We start from the raw sequence: 10,845 nt of genomic DNA on the forward strand, positions 1-10,845 counted from the left end.
CTGAATGTTTGCGTATACAACTCGCGCACAATCTGGGCTCGTTGTATATTAACCTGATGCAATTCAAGCAAGTGTCGATCTGACCCTCCCCCCCCCTGACACCATGGACAACGGAGAGAGTTCTTCGTTGAACCCACCCCGGTCGCTGCCAATTTCGACCTCGTCCATTCGATCTACGTCGCCAGCACCGGAGGGAAACAGACAAGCTTCGATTGCCCGCCTTGCTTCGCCGGTTCCTTCGCCAGCTCTGGGAACTTCGTTGTCGTCTCGTCAAGGTATTCCGACCGGCCGCCCCGTCTCCACAACGAATTCCAACATCACATACACCAACGACCAAAATTTTCGATATGTGGATGACCCATCTTCACTTCCTGGTCCAGGCCAGTCTATGATTGCTTCCCAACTGCAACAGAGTCTCGGTCGCTCGCCCCCGAATTTCGGGACCCCCTCCCGGGTCGCTGGGTCTCCGGCCCTGCATGCGGTGCAAGATAACCGACCTCTGGGCTCCCAGTATGGTTCGTTCGACACCAAGACTGGCTCTGAGTTTAATGGAGGGCAGCCCTACGAGGATCCCGAGGTGGTGAGAAGACATCTGGTCATGCCACAGCACGCCTCGGAGGCCCGAGAAACTCCGTCGGAGCTTGGCACCAGCATGGGTGACGATGAGTTCTCCAGTCTGCAGCTGCAGGGTGGAGACATTACTCGGCAAGTGTATAAATGGGCCGAAGATGCGGAGGCGGAGGCCGCAGGTCGGTTTGCCCGCAGCAAGAGTTTTAGCGTCAGTCGACCTACCCCTGAGCAAGAAACAGAGGATATCCACACGATACAGGTCCCTGGTGGTTTCCGTCGTGACTACTTGCGCAGAACTGCAGGTAGTCCGCACCGGGGAAGTGTTCGAGGATCGAATTCAGGAGTTGGCGCACCCGCACACCCTCAGCTTCCCACTACGAGCTTTATCGAGTTTCTATCTCTTTATGGGCATTTCGCTGGTGAGGAGTTGGAGGAGGATGATGAAGTGCTAGGACCAGATGAGTACTTTTCCTCCGAGTCCTGGGATGAAGCCGAAGGTCGAGCGTCTGGCGAAGATGCAGCCCTGCTCCAAGGGGAGGGGGCTGGCCGCCGAAAGCGCAAGCACAAGCAGCGTGCTCCTGCTGGAAACACTACAACGACTGGCGCGGTTATGTTGCTGCTCAAGTCATTTGTGGGAACGGGAATTCTGTTCCTGCCCCGTGCATTCTTGAACGGAGGCATGCTGTTTAGTAGCATGGTGCTGCTGGGAGTTTCATGTTTGAGCTACTATGCCTTCATCCTACTGGTAAATACTCGCATGAAGATCGAAGGCTCCTTTGGTGATATCGGTGGTATTCTGTATGGAAAGCACATGCGACGCATCATCCTGGGATCGATTGTTTTGAGCCAGTTGGGATTCGTCTCCGCATATATTGTCTTCGTTTCCCAGAACCTTCAGGCATTCGTTCTTGCAGTGAGCAAGTGCAAGTCCTTCATCGATATCAAGATCATGGTTTTGATGCAACTGGTTATCTTCTTGCCTCTCTCCCTGATCCGTGATATCAGCAAACTCGGATTCACCGCACTGATCGCTGATGCCTTCATCTTGCTTGGTCTGCTATACATCTACTACTACGATGCGAGCACCCTCATTGGCAATGGAGGCATTGCGGATATCATTGACTTCAACCCGACAACCTGGTCCATGTTCATCGGAACGGCGATTTTCACCTACGAGGGTATTGGCCTAATTATTCCCATCCAGGAATCGATGAAGGAGCCACGCCGATTCCCGGGCATTCTAGCCGGCGTTATGATCATCATTACCTTGATCTTCTTGTCCGCCGGTGGCCTGAGCTACGCTGCCTATGGATCGGCCACGAAGACGGTCATTCTTCTCAATCTGCCCCAAGATGACAAGTTTGTCAACGTGGTTCAGCTCCTCTATTCGCTAGCGATTTTGTTGAGCACACCGCTACAACTTTTCCCCGCCATCCGTATCCTAGAAAACGAACTCTTCACCCGCAGCGGCAAGTACAATCCATACATCAAGTGGAAGAAGAACGCCTTCCGTTTCTTCTTGGTGATTCTCTGCTCCATCGTCGCCTGGGCCGGTGCCGATAATCTGGACAAGTTTGTTTCGCTGGTCGGAAGCTTTGCCTGTGTCCCTCTTATCTACGTCTACCCAGTAAGCTACATTCCCTCCGTTACCCTCCTAATCCAAAATGATCCACGCTAACCCACATCCCTTATTCAGCCCTTACTCCACCTCCGAGCTTGCGCCCGTTCCAGACGGCAGGCAATTGCCGACGTGACTCTGACTGTCTTTGGTGTAATTTGCTGCATCTATACGACATTCCTGACACTTCAAAACTGGGCTGCTGGCGCCGGCGACGTTCCCAGCCCCGGGTACTGTGATCCGGTATAATCTACGCAAGGTGTAGTTTAATGACGTCTTATTCTTGTTTCAACACTAGAGTTCCGCATAGCATTTGATATCTTTTTGTTTCACGTATGGGCGGAGAACAGCTATGCAAACTTGGTGTTTTTGGGTCTTTCTCTTGACAAATTGCCAGTATATTGGGCGCATTGAGGGATTCGGTGGTTTCTTTTTTTGTATACATATTCGACAAGTTCGGCACATCCGTCTACCCACCTCAGGGTGGTCATTTCAAATTCACGATTCGTATGCATTTTTTGGACAAGCAGTCTATCATACAGCCCAAGTAGCAACTAAATTTTATTGGTAAGACTACAAGACCCTGAAGTTCTCATTGAAAAAGCACTTGTAGGATGGATGGATACCTGGGTACTAGTATGACAAGGGGGCGATTTTATCAAAACAATGATTCAAGCACAATGTAGAACCTATGTACAGTGGCCGTGACAGACGGATCATATGCCCGAGTCTCCACGCCATACCCCTCAGCCCCATTCGCTCCATCACCCCCAACACGGCAGTCGCTCTATAGGAACCTCTATACCACAACTTTTTCTTCACTGCCATACAGGACCGGCCACAAAGCAAGTTTGACAAACGCGTGTATAGAGAAATGCAATACCGTGACAAACGAGGCAATAAACAAGAAAAAAGAGCATCACAAATTTCCGACGAACGTTCTCTTTCTCTAAGCACCGGCCTCAGTGGCCTTGGCGCCCTGAGCGGCCTTGGCGGCGAGCGAAGCTTCCCGGCCGCCCCAGCTAAAATCAGACACATGTTAGCCAATTTTTTTCAAATCAGGTTATGAATTGCCGCGTGCATTTCGTTTCATGTGGGGGAGGGTAACGCACTTCCAGTAGTTCAGGTAACGGTATCCCTGGACGGACTGGGCACAGAAGTTGGTCAAGTGGCAGCCGAAGAGGAGGTAGTTGGCAGGGGTGACGGCGAGAGAGTAGCGCATGAAGGTGACAGCGTAGACGACCAGACAACCGGTCATGGGGCCGGAGATACTGTAAAGTAGTGGTCAGCGAATCTGGGCGAGGACGGAAACAGGGACGACGGTGAGGTGAAGGGAGCGGAGGCAATTGTCCGCGGAAATATAAGCGGCGACTTCTCGCAGTTAGAACATACATATCAGGGTCCTTTTGGGTGTCCATCACAGCGGCGAAGGGAATACCGAAGTTGGAGACGGGGCCCCAGAAGTCTGCAAAGGGTTGTCATTGTCAGTATTGTTCAGCGGAAAGCCAAAGCCATTGAGAATTGGTTGAGAGTTGATAATTCGAGATATCTCTCAAAGCTCAGTGCTAGGACTCCTGTGAGATCCTAAATGCCAATTCCCACAACCACCATTGTGCCTGTCCGTCCTCTTCACGGAGGTATCACAGCTGGCCGATCTCGGGGAAGCGCGGCGGGAAACTTGGGAGTCGGGGTTCACGTACGAGTCGAGCAGACATAGTCAGCAACCTTGTTGGAGCGGATCTTGGCGTTGATCGCCTTAATAACAGCGGCCATGACGGAGGTTGCTGAGAGGGGAGATGTTCAAAAAAGTGACTCTGAGGGTTGAGGTTGGGGTCTGCGGGTTCGGAAGTACTTGACTTACCCGGCATTGACCGTGTCACGTGCCATGTGCTTATCTCCGTCAATGGCATTGCTTGCCAGCATAATTAGAGGGAAAGTTAAATCGTTTTATTTCAGTGATAGTTCGGTTCAGTCTTATGATTCTGGACTTTCTATACTTCGACTGCCAAGCTATGCATGTGTGGTTGCATAATGGGCAATTTGACTAGCCAGTCGTCATGCCAGTATTACCAGGGGTTTGGAAGTCCACTATATAGATACCGTCGAAGGAAATAACCTTCAAGTTTGAAGTCAGATCAATCTATCTCTAGACATAGCATCTTGCTGTTTGAAAAGACGTTCTGTATAATCCGGTTCAGGAATACCTACCTAATTCAATACCATGTCAAGATTCCCTCTATTAAAAATGTGGTCTTCAAGAAATGCCGTCATCCCAGGCCGCACCACGGTATTTTGATCGTATTTTAATATATAATTATGGCTTGGAAGAACATCAATATCTCGCATAGCTTAATAGTTCTGATATACCGGGTTATCTACTAAATTATTAACACGATCTTCAAGTTCAAGTTGCTCTATCTAAATACTAGGTAGTGTAATACTTTGCTCTCTCCAAGCTTGATTTGCTCTTTTTAGTTCAGTCTTTTAACACACATCGCTCGAGCATCTCAATTAGCACTGTTTTACCAGTACACAATCTTCACTAATACACGATTCAGTACTCCGTAGCGAGCTAGATGGGAAACATCAAACGATACAAATAATGTCTTAACCCCGATATCTTGGAAGCTCTTAAGTAGTTCCAAACTGATTACTAGAAGCCGAAGCAACTCAAGTGGGGAATTGAGCAATTTGCCGAAACCTTGGAACTACGTTTGTATTAGTACAAGCTCAACTCGCGCTGAAATCGATATGTATTGCAATTTTGCGACAAAGGGGCCATAGGAGCTAGGTAGCATTATTGTAGTACTGAATGCGAATCTCAAAAGGATCTCTGGGCTTTTTTTTCAATCCTTGACACGACCTCCGTCCCCATGCGCCGCAACGCCTACCCGGTAATTGTGGGCTAATCGAGCATGTACGAATGCTGTCTTGCTGACCGCGGGAATATTGGTTCCACGTAACCCCGAACCCCATCTCATTTCCCGGGCAAAAAACAGACCGCTCATCATATGGAGCGTGAATTCCCTTCTAAAACACATTTATCCACTCAACGACCACCGAAACCGGGAGGGGGGGTATCCCCGCCCCTGACCAGGAGGCTGGAAGCCTGGAGGAGGTTGGAAAGCGCCACCAGCTAAAGATATAATGTTAGCGAATCTGTTCAAGGGGGGGTTCCATGTGGTCAAGAGAGGAAATCTTACGAGGAGCGCCTTGAGGAGCGAACCCAGGGGGAGGAGCGAAACCAGCTGCAGAGCGTAATGGTTAGCATGCGCGCCATGTTGCGGAGTATAGTGTATAACTTACGAGGTCCACCAGGGGGTCCTCCACGACCAGCGAACCCAGGAGGGGGAGCACCAGGGAATCCACCAGGAGGGAAACCTCCGAACCCACCAGGAGGAGGGGGGGCCACCCACACCAGCAGCGGGACCACCAAGACCAACGGGCAGGCCACGACCAGCGGGCTTGCTGATACCGGGGCCTGCAGCGAGAGTCGCGGCAGCACCCGCGGCGCCGGCACCGGCGTTACCGAGACGTGCAGAGGGATCGGCTGGGGGAGGGCCATCGACGGAGCAACAGACGACCTGGGCGCCGCGCACGATAGTCAGACCGAGAGTTCGCTTCTCCTCCGCCTCGACCAGCGGGGTGTTCGCGGGGCCAGCGGCCTTTCCTTTGCGCTTGATACGGCGGAATTCTTCTGTGTCGGCGAGAACAAGGTTCATGTGCTGGAGAGTAACCATAAAATTAGCTGGGTCCGGGGCAATGGTAGGTAATTGACGGACCTTATCAAAGGCCAGCATCTGACCGGTCATTTGGCGACCATCGTTAAGGGTCACTCTCATGCGGTAGTTGATCTGCGAGACTCGTTAGGCAATGGATTGAGTGATTTAGTATCAGCAAATTAGACTCACGAGGTTTTGCTACAACATATATGTTAGCGACAGCCATTGACCACACGACGTTGGATGCACGGAGGGACCAGGACTTACCATCTTGCCCTGCTTGTTGGCGGCCATGGTTGGCAAGAAGAGCGCGCACGAATGCGACTTGATAGATCCAAAAAGTAAGAAGACAGCAACAAGTGCTCTCTCAACAGTGTAGGATCAAACAGGCGCGGATCCGTTGACAAGCTCTAGCTTTCGCCGGACTTCAGAGTTCTGGATATCGAATGACTAAGCCGAGATGATCATGTGATATTTACTGCCTAAGGCGGAGAAAGAATCAAAGTTTCGGTCCGTTAGTCAGCAGCCCTCGCTTGAGGATATCTTATCTCCCGTGACCCTATCTCCCGTGACCGCACACACCAACCTTCGGAACGCTCTCCCATTTTGTGACTTTTTGCAGGATCTCCTCTTCTCGATAACCACCTCACGCCACAACACACAGTCGCCATGGTATGATACACCACCCCCCTCATTGAATGTGAATTTGCAATCGCCTAACAGCAATGCAGTCGGACGGAAAGGACAAGAGCGCCAACCCCATGCGCGAGCTGCGCATCCAGAAGCTCGTGCTGAACATCTCGGTCGGTGAGTCTGGTGACAGACTTACTCGTGCCGCGAAGGTGCTTGAGCAGCTGTCTGGTCAGACCCCCGTCTACTCCAAGGCCCGCTACACCGTCCGTACCTTCGGTATCCGCCGTAACGAGAAGATCGCCGTCCACGTTACCGTCCGTGGCCCCAAGGCTGAGGAGATCCTCGAGCGTGGCCTGAAGGTCAAGGAGTACGAGCTCCGCAAGCGCAACTTCTCCGAGACCGGCAACTTCGGTTTCGGTATCTCCGAGCACATTGATCTGGGTATCAAGTACGACCCCGGTATCGGTATCTACGGCATGGACTTCTTCTGCTGCATGTGAGTACATCGAAGAGGAGCGGAGGCAGTTACCCTGCTGCAACTCTCTCCACAATGAAGCTATCTCAAAGGTGGATTGGGATGCTGACTATTTCTAGGACCCGCCCCGGTGAGCGTGTCGCCAAGCGCCGTCGCTGCAAGTCCACCATCGGTGTCAACCACAAGATCAACACCACCGAGACCATCAAGTGGTTCAAGAACCGCTTCGACGGTATCGTCCGGTAAACGCTTTAACGAGTGTTGAGGAAACGGGATGGAGGCCCGGATGAAACTGTGATTTACGATGCATCGAAGGGAGCCAAAAATTCTTTCTCCGAAACAAAAAATCGGCCCAGGACGGAAGACCCCGTCGACCCCGGCCGGGCTCCCGGTCCCTGCGTCGGCAATGGTGTTCTGAACCCCTTTCTCTTATTTTATCTACCACGGCAACCAGGATAGGCGTGCTAGAGACATGAATCTACTACCTTGCAAAACTCCCACAGTTCCACTTTTCACAATGAAGGCTGCACAAAAGGTGTTGTTTTTCCGCATAACCATTGTTGAAAAGAAGACGACACTAGCACTGTCTGTGTCCGTCAAAACTCGCTTGATTGGTCTTGTACCATCAAAGAGTCGGTCTCTCTAATTGTCTTGTACGCTGTGCTTGGCTTTTGGGAGTACCACCTGGCCCATCTCTCTGTCTTTTCCTGTCTCAACCTGGTGCCGCTTTCTCTCGCGTAGCAGTAGGTCGTAGGTCGTAGTTGATATAAATCGGAGTTATCCGAGTCCCTGGTGCATATCCGGGGTATTCTGCTCCAGCCCCCAGTGGCCTGTAACGGACCGAACCCTTGTCACATCACTAGTTCTGGGTTTCGGCACTTTATTTCGTGCCGCCCCGCTTCTTCGCCTTGAGCCCTGATGAGGACAAAAGTAACGTCACGAAGATGCCAGACTGTTCGTACCTTTGGTCTCGCCTAGCTCACCTCTGATGGGGAAAAGGAGTGTCAGTGGTCTCTGTCGATCACAAGCACTCCCTCTTACCTCCTATGTTCAGAACGAGTTGTCTGGCTGTTTCCTACATGTTGATGAGAATCAGTATCCTTGCCTATAGGATGCCCTCTGTTCCCACGACTTGTCGCCTCTCTTCGAGCCTTGCACCATTCCGCATGATTCCAACGCATGACCGAATACCCATACACCATGCATGGTACAAAATCGGTTCTTGATTGTCTATGCGAATTTGCGATGCAAAGTAAAGCCTACGGCAATCAAAAAACTAACCAAAAGAATATTATAGAACGTCCTATACTCGATCCAGCGTTCCCATCGCCTATCTAACAAGAGGATATTCAATCATAACTTCTCATTAACACTCTCAATTCTCTCTTCCTTTGCCTGGCTTTCATTGCCAACCCTCTTCTCTGGGTCGCCTGCCTCAAGATCCGCAACCTTAGTAGCAGCTAGCTCGTCAACTCCAGCCACAGCACTCTCAAAGCGACGGCCACGTTTCTCAGGTCCAAAGGCGGCGGTCACCGCAATTCCTGTGGCAATTATAGCAGTCGCAACACCCATTACCGGCCCATAGGCCGATACTCTGTGACCAGTTGCAGCAGTAATCCAGGTCTTTTCCGCAACGGCGTTTACGATCTGCGCAGATGGAGAACTGATCATATTTCCAATTTGGTAGGTCAACCCAGGGAACGTGGATCGAAATTCGGGAGGCGAAAGCTCATTCAGATGAATCGGAATCACGCCCCATGCTCCTTGGACGAAGAACTGCATGAAGAACCCGGAGGCACTTAACGATCGCTCACCCTGTGGCATGATCCATGCGGGGATGAGAACGCCCGAAACCAGAGCAGATACAATCATTGCACGGCGACGACCGACAAATTGTGAAAGGTAGCCGATAATGGTTCCACCAACGCAGGCTCCAGTCTTCATCAGGATAGATGCCCTTGAGGCGCCCGCGTTGTCAAGCTCTTTCTCTGTTAGCATGAACGTTGTGTACGAATCTTGGGATGTATGCGAATAATAGTTGAACTAATTTGAACCCATGTTAGCTCACATCCTCTTGTTCAATCGCTGTAAACTTACCCATGTCATCAATATGACACAGTAAATGCAAAGCTTCCACTGCTTGGCCAACATAGTTCGGGTCTCCTTAGAAAACTCCCCCGCTGTCATCGTCCGTTTGCCTGATTTTTTGGCCTCGAGAAATTGCTGGGATTCGGGGAATAGAATGCGAATGAGACCGACGCCGATAGAAAGACCAGCTGCATGAATAGTTCTGTTAGTTTATGCATTTCTCTTTGATTTCGGATACTCACCCGCAACCCAAAATACAGTCTTCCAACTCTCGGTGCTCCCACCTACACCGAGATTGGCACATGCTGCAAGCACATACCCGAAGGAGTACCCTTGCTGAAGAATACCCGACATGAGACCTCTCGCGTTCACACTGTTTGCCATGATTAGCTACTTATAATTGTTCGGTACTGGAGATCACCTACGGACAATGCTCCAGGGACATCGCAATAGCATTTCCGTACACGCCACCCATAAAAAGGCCAAAAAGACTTCGCACAGCCAGGAACTGCTGGAAAGTGTGACTATAGATCGTTGCGATTTGCAACACTCCAAGAATGATCATGTTGAGAACCATCGGCCATTTGCGACCATATTTATCTCCAGCAAGTCCAAAAGCCGCGGCACCCACACTTCTTAGAAGAAGGGTGAGGGTTATAGCAGTTGAGATATCTGTCTTGGAACGACCATAGTAGTCAGACAATTTCTTCTGCTGGATAGACAGAGCATGAAAGTCAAAGGCATCGGCAGTCCACGCTATAAACCCCATGAGAAAGAAAAGCCAGTCACGGGCTGAGAGCTGCATCATCAAGCTGATTGGGTTTCGAATGGGCTCTGGTTCTTGCCATTCTGTACGAGTCTCGCCATATTCATTGGTGACTTCCACACGCTGTTTCCAGATAAACAAATCTCCAAATGCCTGTCGAGCAGTAGGAATAATCCCCTTCGCAATGGGCTCTGCCACTTCGTTGGAAGCCATGGATGATCGGACAACTGGAAATCCACAAGGTTGGATTCTTGATACCGGTCAAAATTTCAACTTGAACAAGCCCGTATATGTATGTTCCTCGGGGCTTCACCGAAGCGCGCCATCGCCCTTCTTATAGCCATTGCCAGGCCCTCAGACACCCCTGCTACATCCCTGCCCCGCATCCAGCTCCCGCATATTCTTCGCGATCAGAGAAACTGGCTATCGGCCCCAGACTTGTCCCGTGCTTCGACGCGGGGAGATCCCACTCGGCTGACCAGCCAAGATATCGCCAAGGTCTCGGCCATCCGTGCCCGCCTCAGGAAGCGATACTATACGATGTTTATCCCGCAAGACAGGCTTAAAATGTCGGCTTGGCGTGGGCAGACTTCTACCCCGAGATCCTTTCGGCCTTGGCTATACATTTTGAGTGCAAGACCGCTGAGCGGCATCGGTATCTCGGTGCTTCTGGGCCAATTGAAAAATGGCCGACCTGCGGAGGAAGGGTGGGAGTTTCCTCATGGGTATTCCCCAGAGGCTCTTTTCATGAGATCGGCTATTGGGATATTTGAGCTCGGGGTGTGAGAGAGCTTTGAACAAAGAGGCTGGGAAACAAGGAGTGCGCCACACTCCTTGGGTCGCATCTTGTGTTTGCCATGCTGCTTACCCTTTTATTTTTGCTTTTTTCCTTCCCTGGCGGTTGGTGGGCGAAGACTGGGCTTGGTGCTTGTGATGTACAAGACTGCCCAGATATGTGTTGGCAGTGGCTCGA

The 10,845-nt window shown here is 51.0% G+C and overlaps 5 protein-coding genes across 5 annotated transcripts; 2 read left to right on the forward strand and 3 right to left on the reverse strand.

The window, feature by feature from the left end:
* Positions 1-103: 103 nt before the first annotated feature.
* Positions 104-2,437, forward strand: N7481_000631 (putative amino acid transporter; the record flags this gene model as incomplete). The annotated part of the gene is made up of 2 exons (XM_057259850.1): positions 104-2,197; positions 2,267-2,437. 2 exons carry the CDS (start codon positions 104-106, stop codon positions 2,435-2,437), a joined length of 2,265 nt encoding a protein of 754 aa, XP_057127682.1.
* Positions 2,438-3,137: 700 nt separating this feature from the next.
* Positions 3,138-3,961, reverse strand: N7481_000632 (pyruvate transporter MPC1; the record flags this gene model as incomplete). Its single annotated transcript, XM_057259851.1, has 4 exons — positions 3,138-3,210; positions 3,301-3,459; positions 3,581-3,653; positions 3,889-3,961. 4 exons carry the CDS (start codon positions 3,959-3,961, stop codon positions 3,138-3,140), a joined length of 378 nt encoding a protein of 125 aa, XP_057127683.1.
* Positions 3,962-5,490: 1,529 nt separating this feature from the next.
* Positions 5,491-6,204, reverse strand: N7481_000633 (small nuclear ribonucleoprotein-associated protein; the record flags this gene model as incomplete). Its single annotated transcript, XM_057259852.1, has 4 exons — positions 5,491-5,913; positions 5,971-6,042; positions 6,100-6,108; positions 6,178-6,204. 4 exons carry the CDS (start codon positions 6,202-6,204, stop codon positions 5,491-5,493), a joined length of 531 nt encoding a protein of 176 aa, XP_057127684.1.
* A 341-nt stretch (positions 6,205-6,545) lies between these two features.
* On the forward strand, positions 6,546-7,264 carry N7481_000634 (60S ribosomal protein uL5; the record flags this gene model as incomplete). The annotated part of the gene is made up of 3 exons (XM_057259853.1): positions 6,546-6,582; positions 6,642-7,039; positions 7,138-7,264. The coding sequence occupies exons 1-3, from the start codon at positions 6,580-6,582 to the stop codon at positions 7,262-7,264; spliced, it is 528 nt and encodes a 175-aa protein (XP_057127685.1). The 5' UTR covers positions 6,546-6,579.
* A 1,107-nt stretch (positions 7,265-8,371) lies between these two features.
* N7481_000635 (carboxylic acid transport protein) lies at positions 8,372-10,085 on the reverse strand (the record flags this gene model as incomplete). Its single annotated transcript, XM_057259854.1, has 4 exons — positions 8,372-9,061; positions 9,116-9,294; positions 9,349-9,479; positions 9,532-10,085. The coding sequence occupies 4 exons, from the start codon at positions 10,083-10,085 to the stop codon at positions 8,372-8,374; spliced, it is 1,554 nt and encodes a 517-aa protein (XP_057127686.1).
* Between the last annotated feature and the right edge of the window lie 760 nt (positions 10,086-10,845).

This window comes from Penicillium waksmanii (genome assembly GCF_028829765.1).
Source record: "Penicillium waksmanii strain IBT 27052 chromosome Unknown utg000001l:1.0-4852451.0:1.0-4856178.0, whole genome shotgun sequence".
In the NCBI taxonomy this organism is placed as follows: Eukaryota; Fungi; Ascomycota; class Eurotiomycetes; order Eurotiales; family Aspergillaceae; genus Penicillium; species Penicillium waksmanii.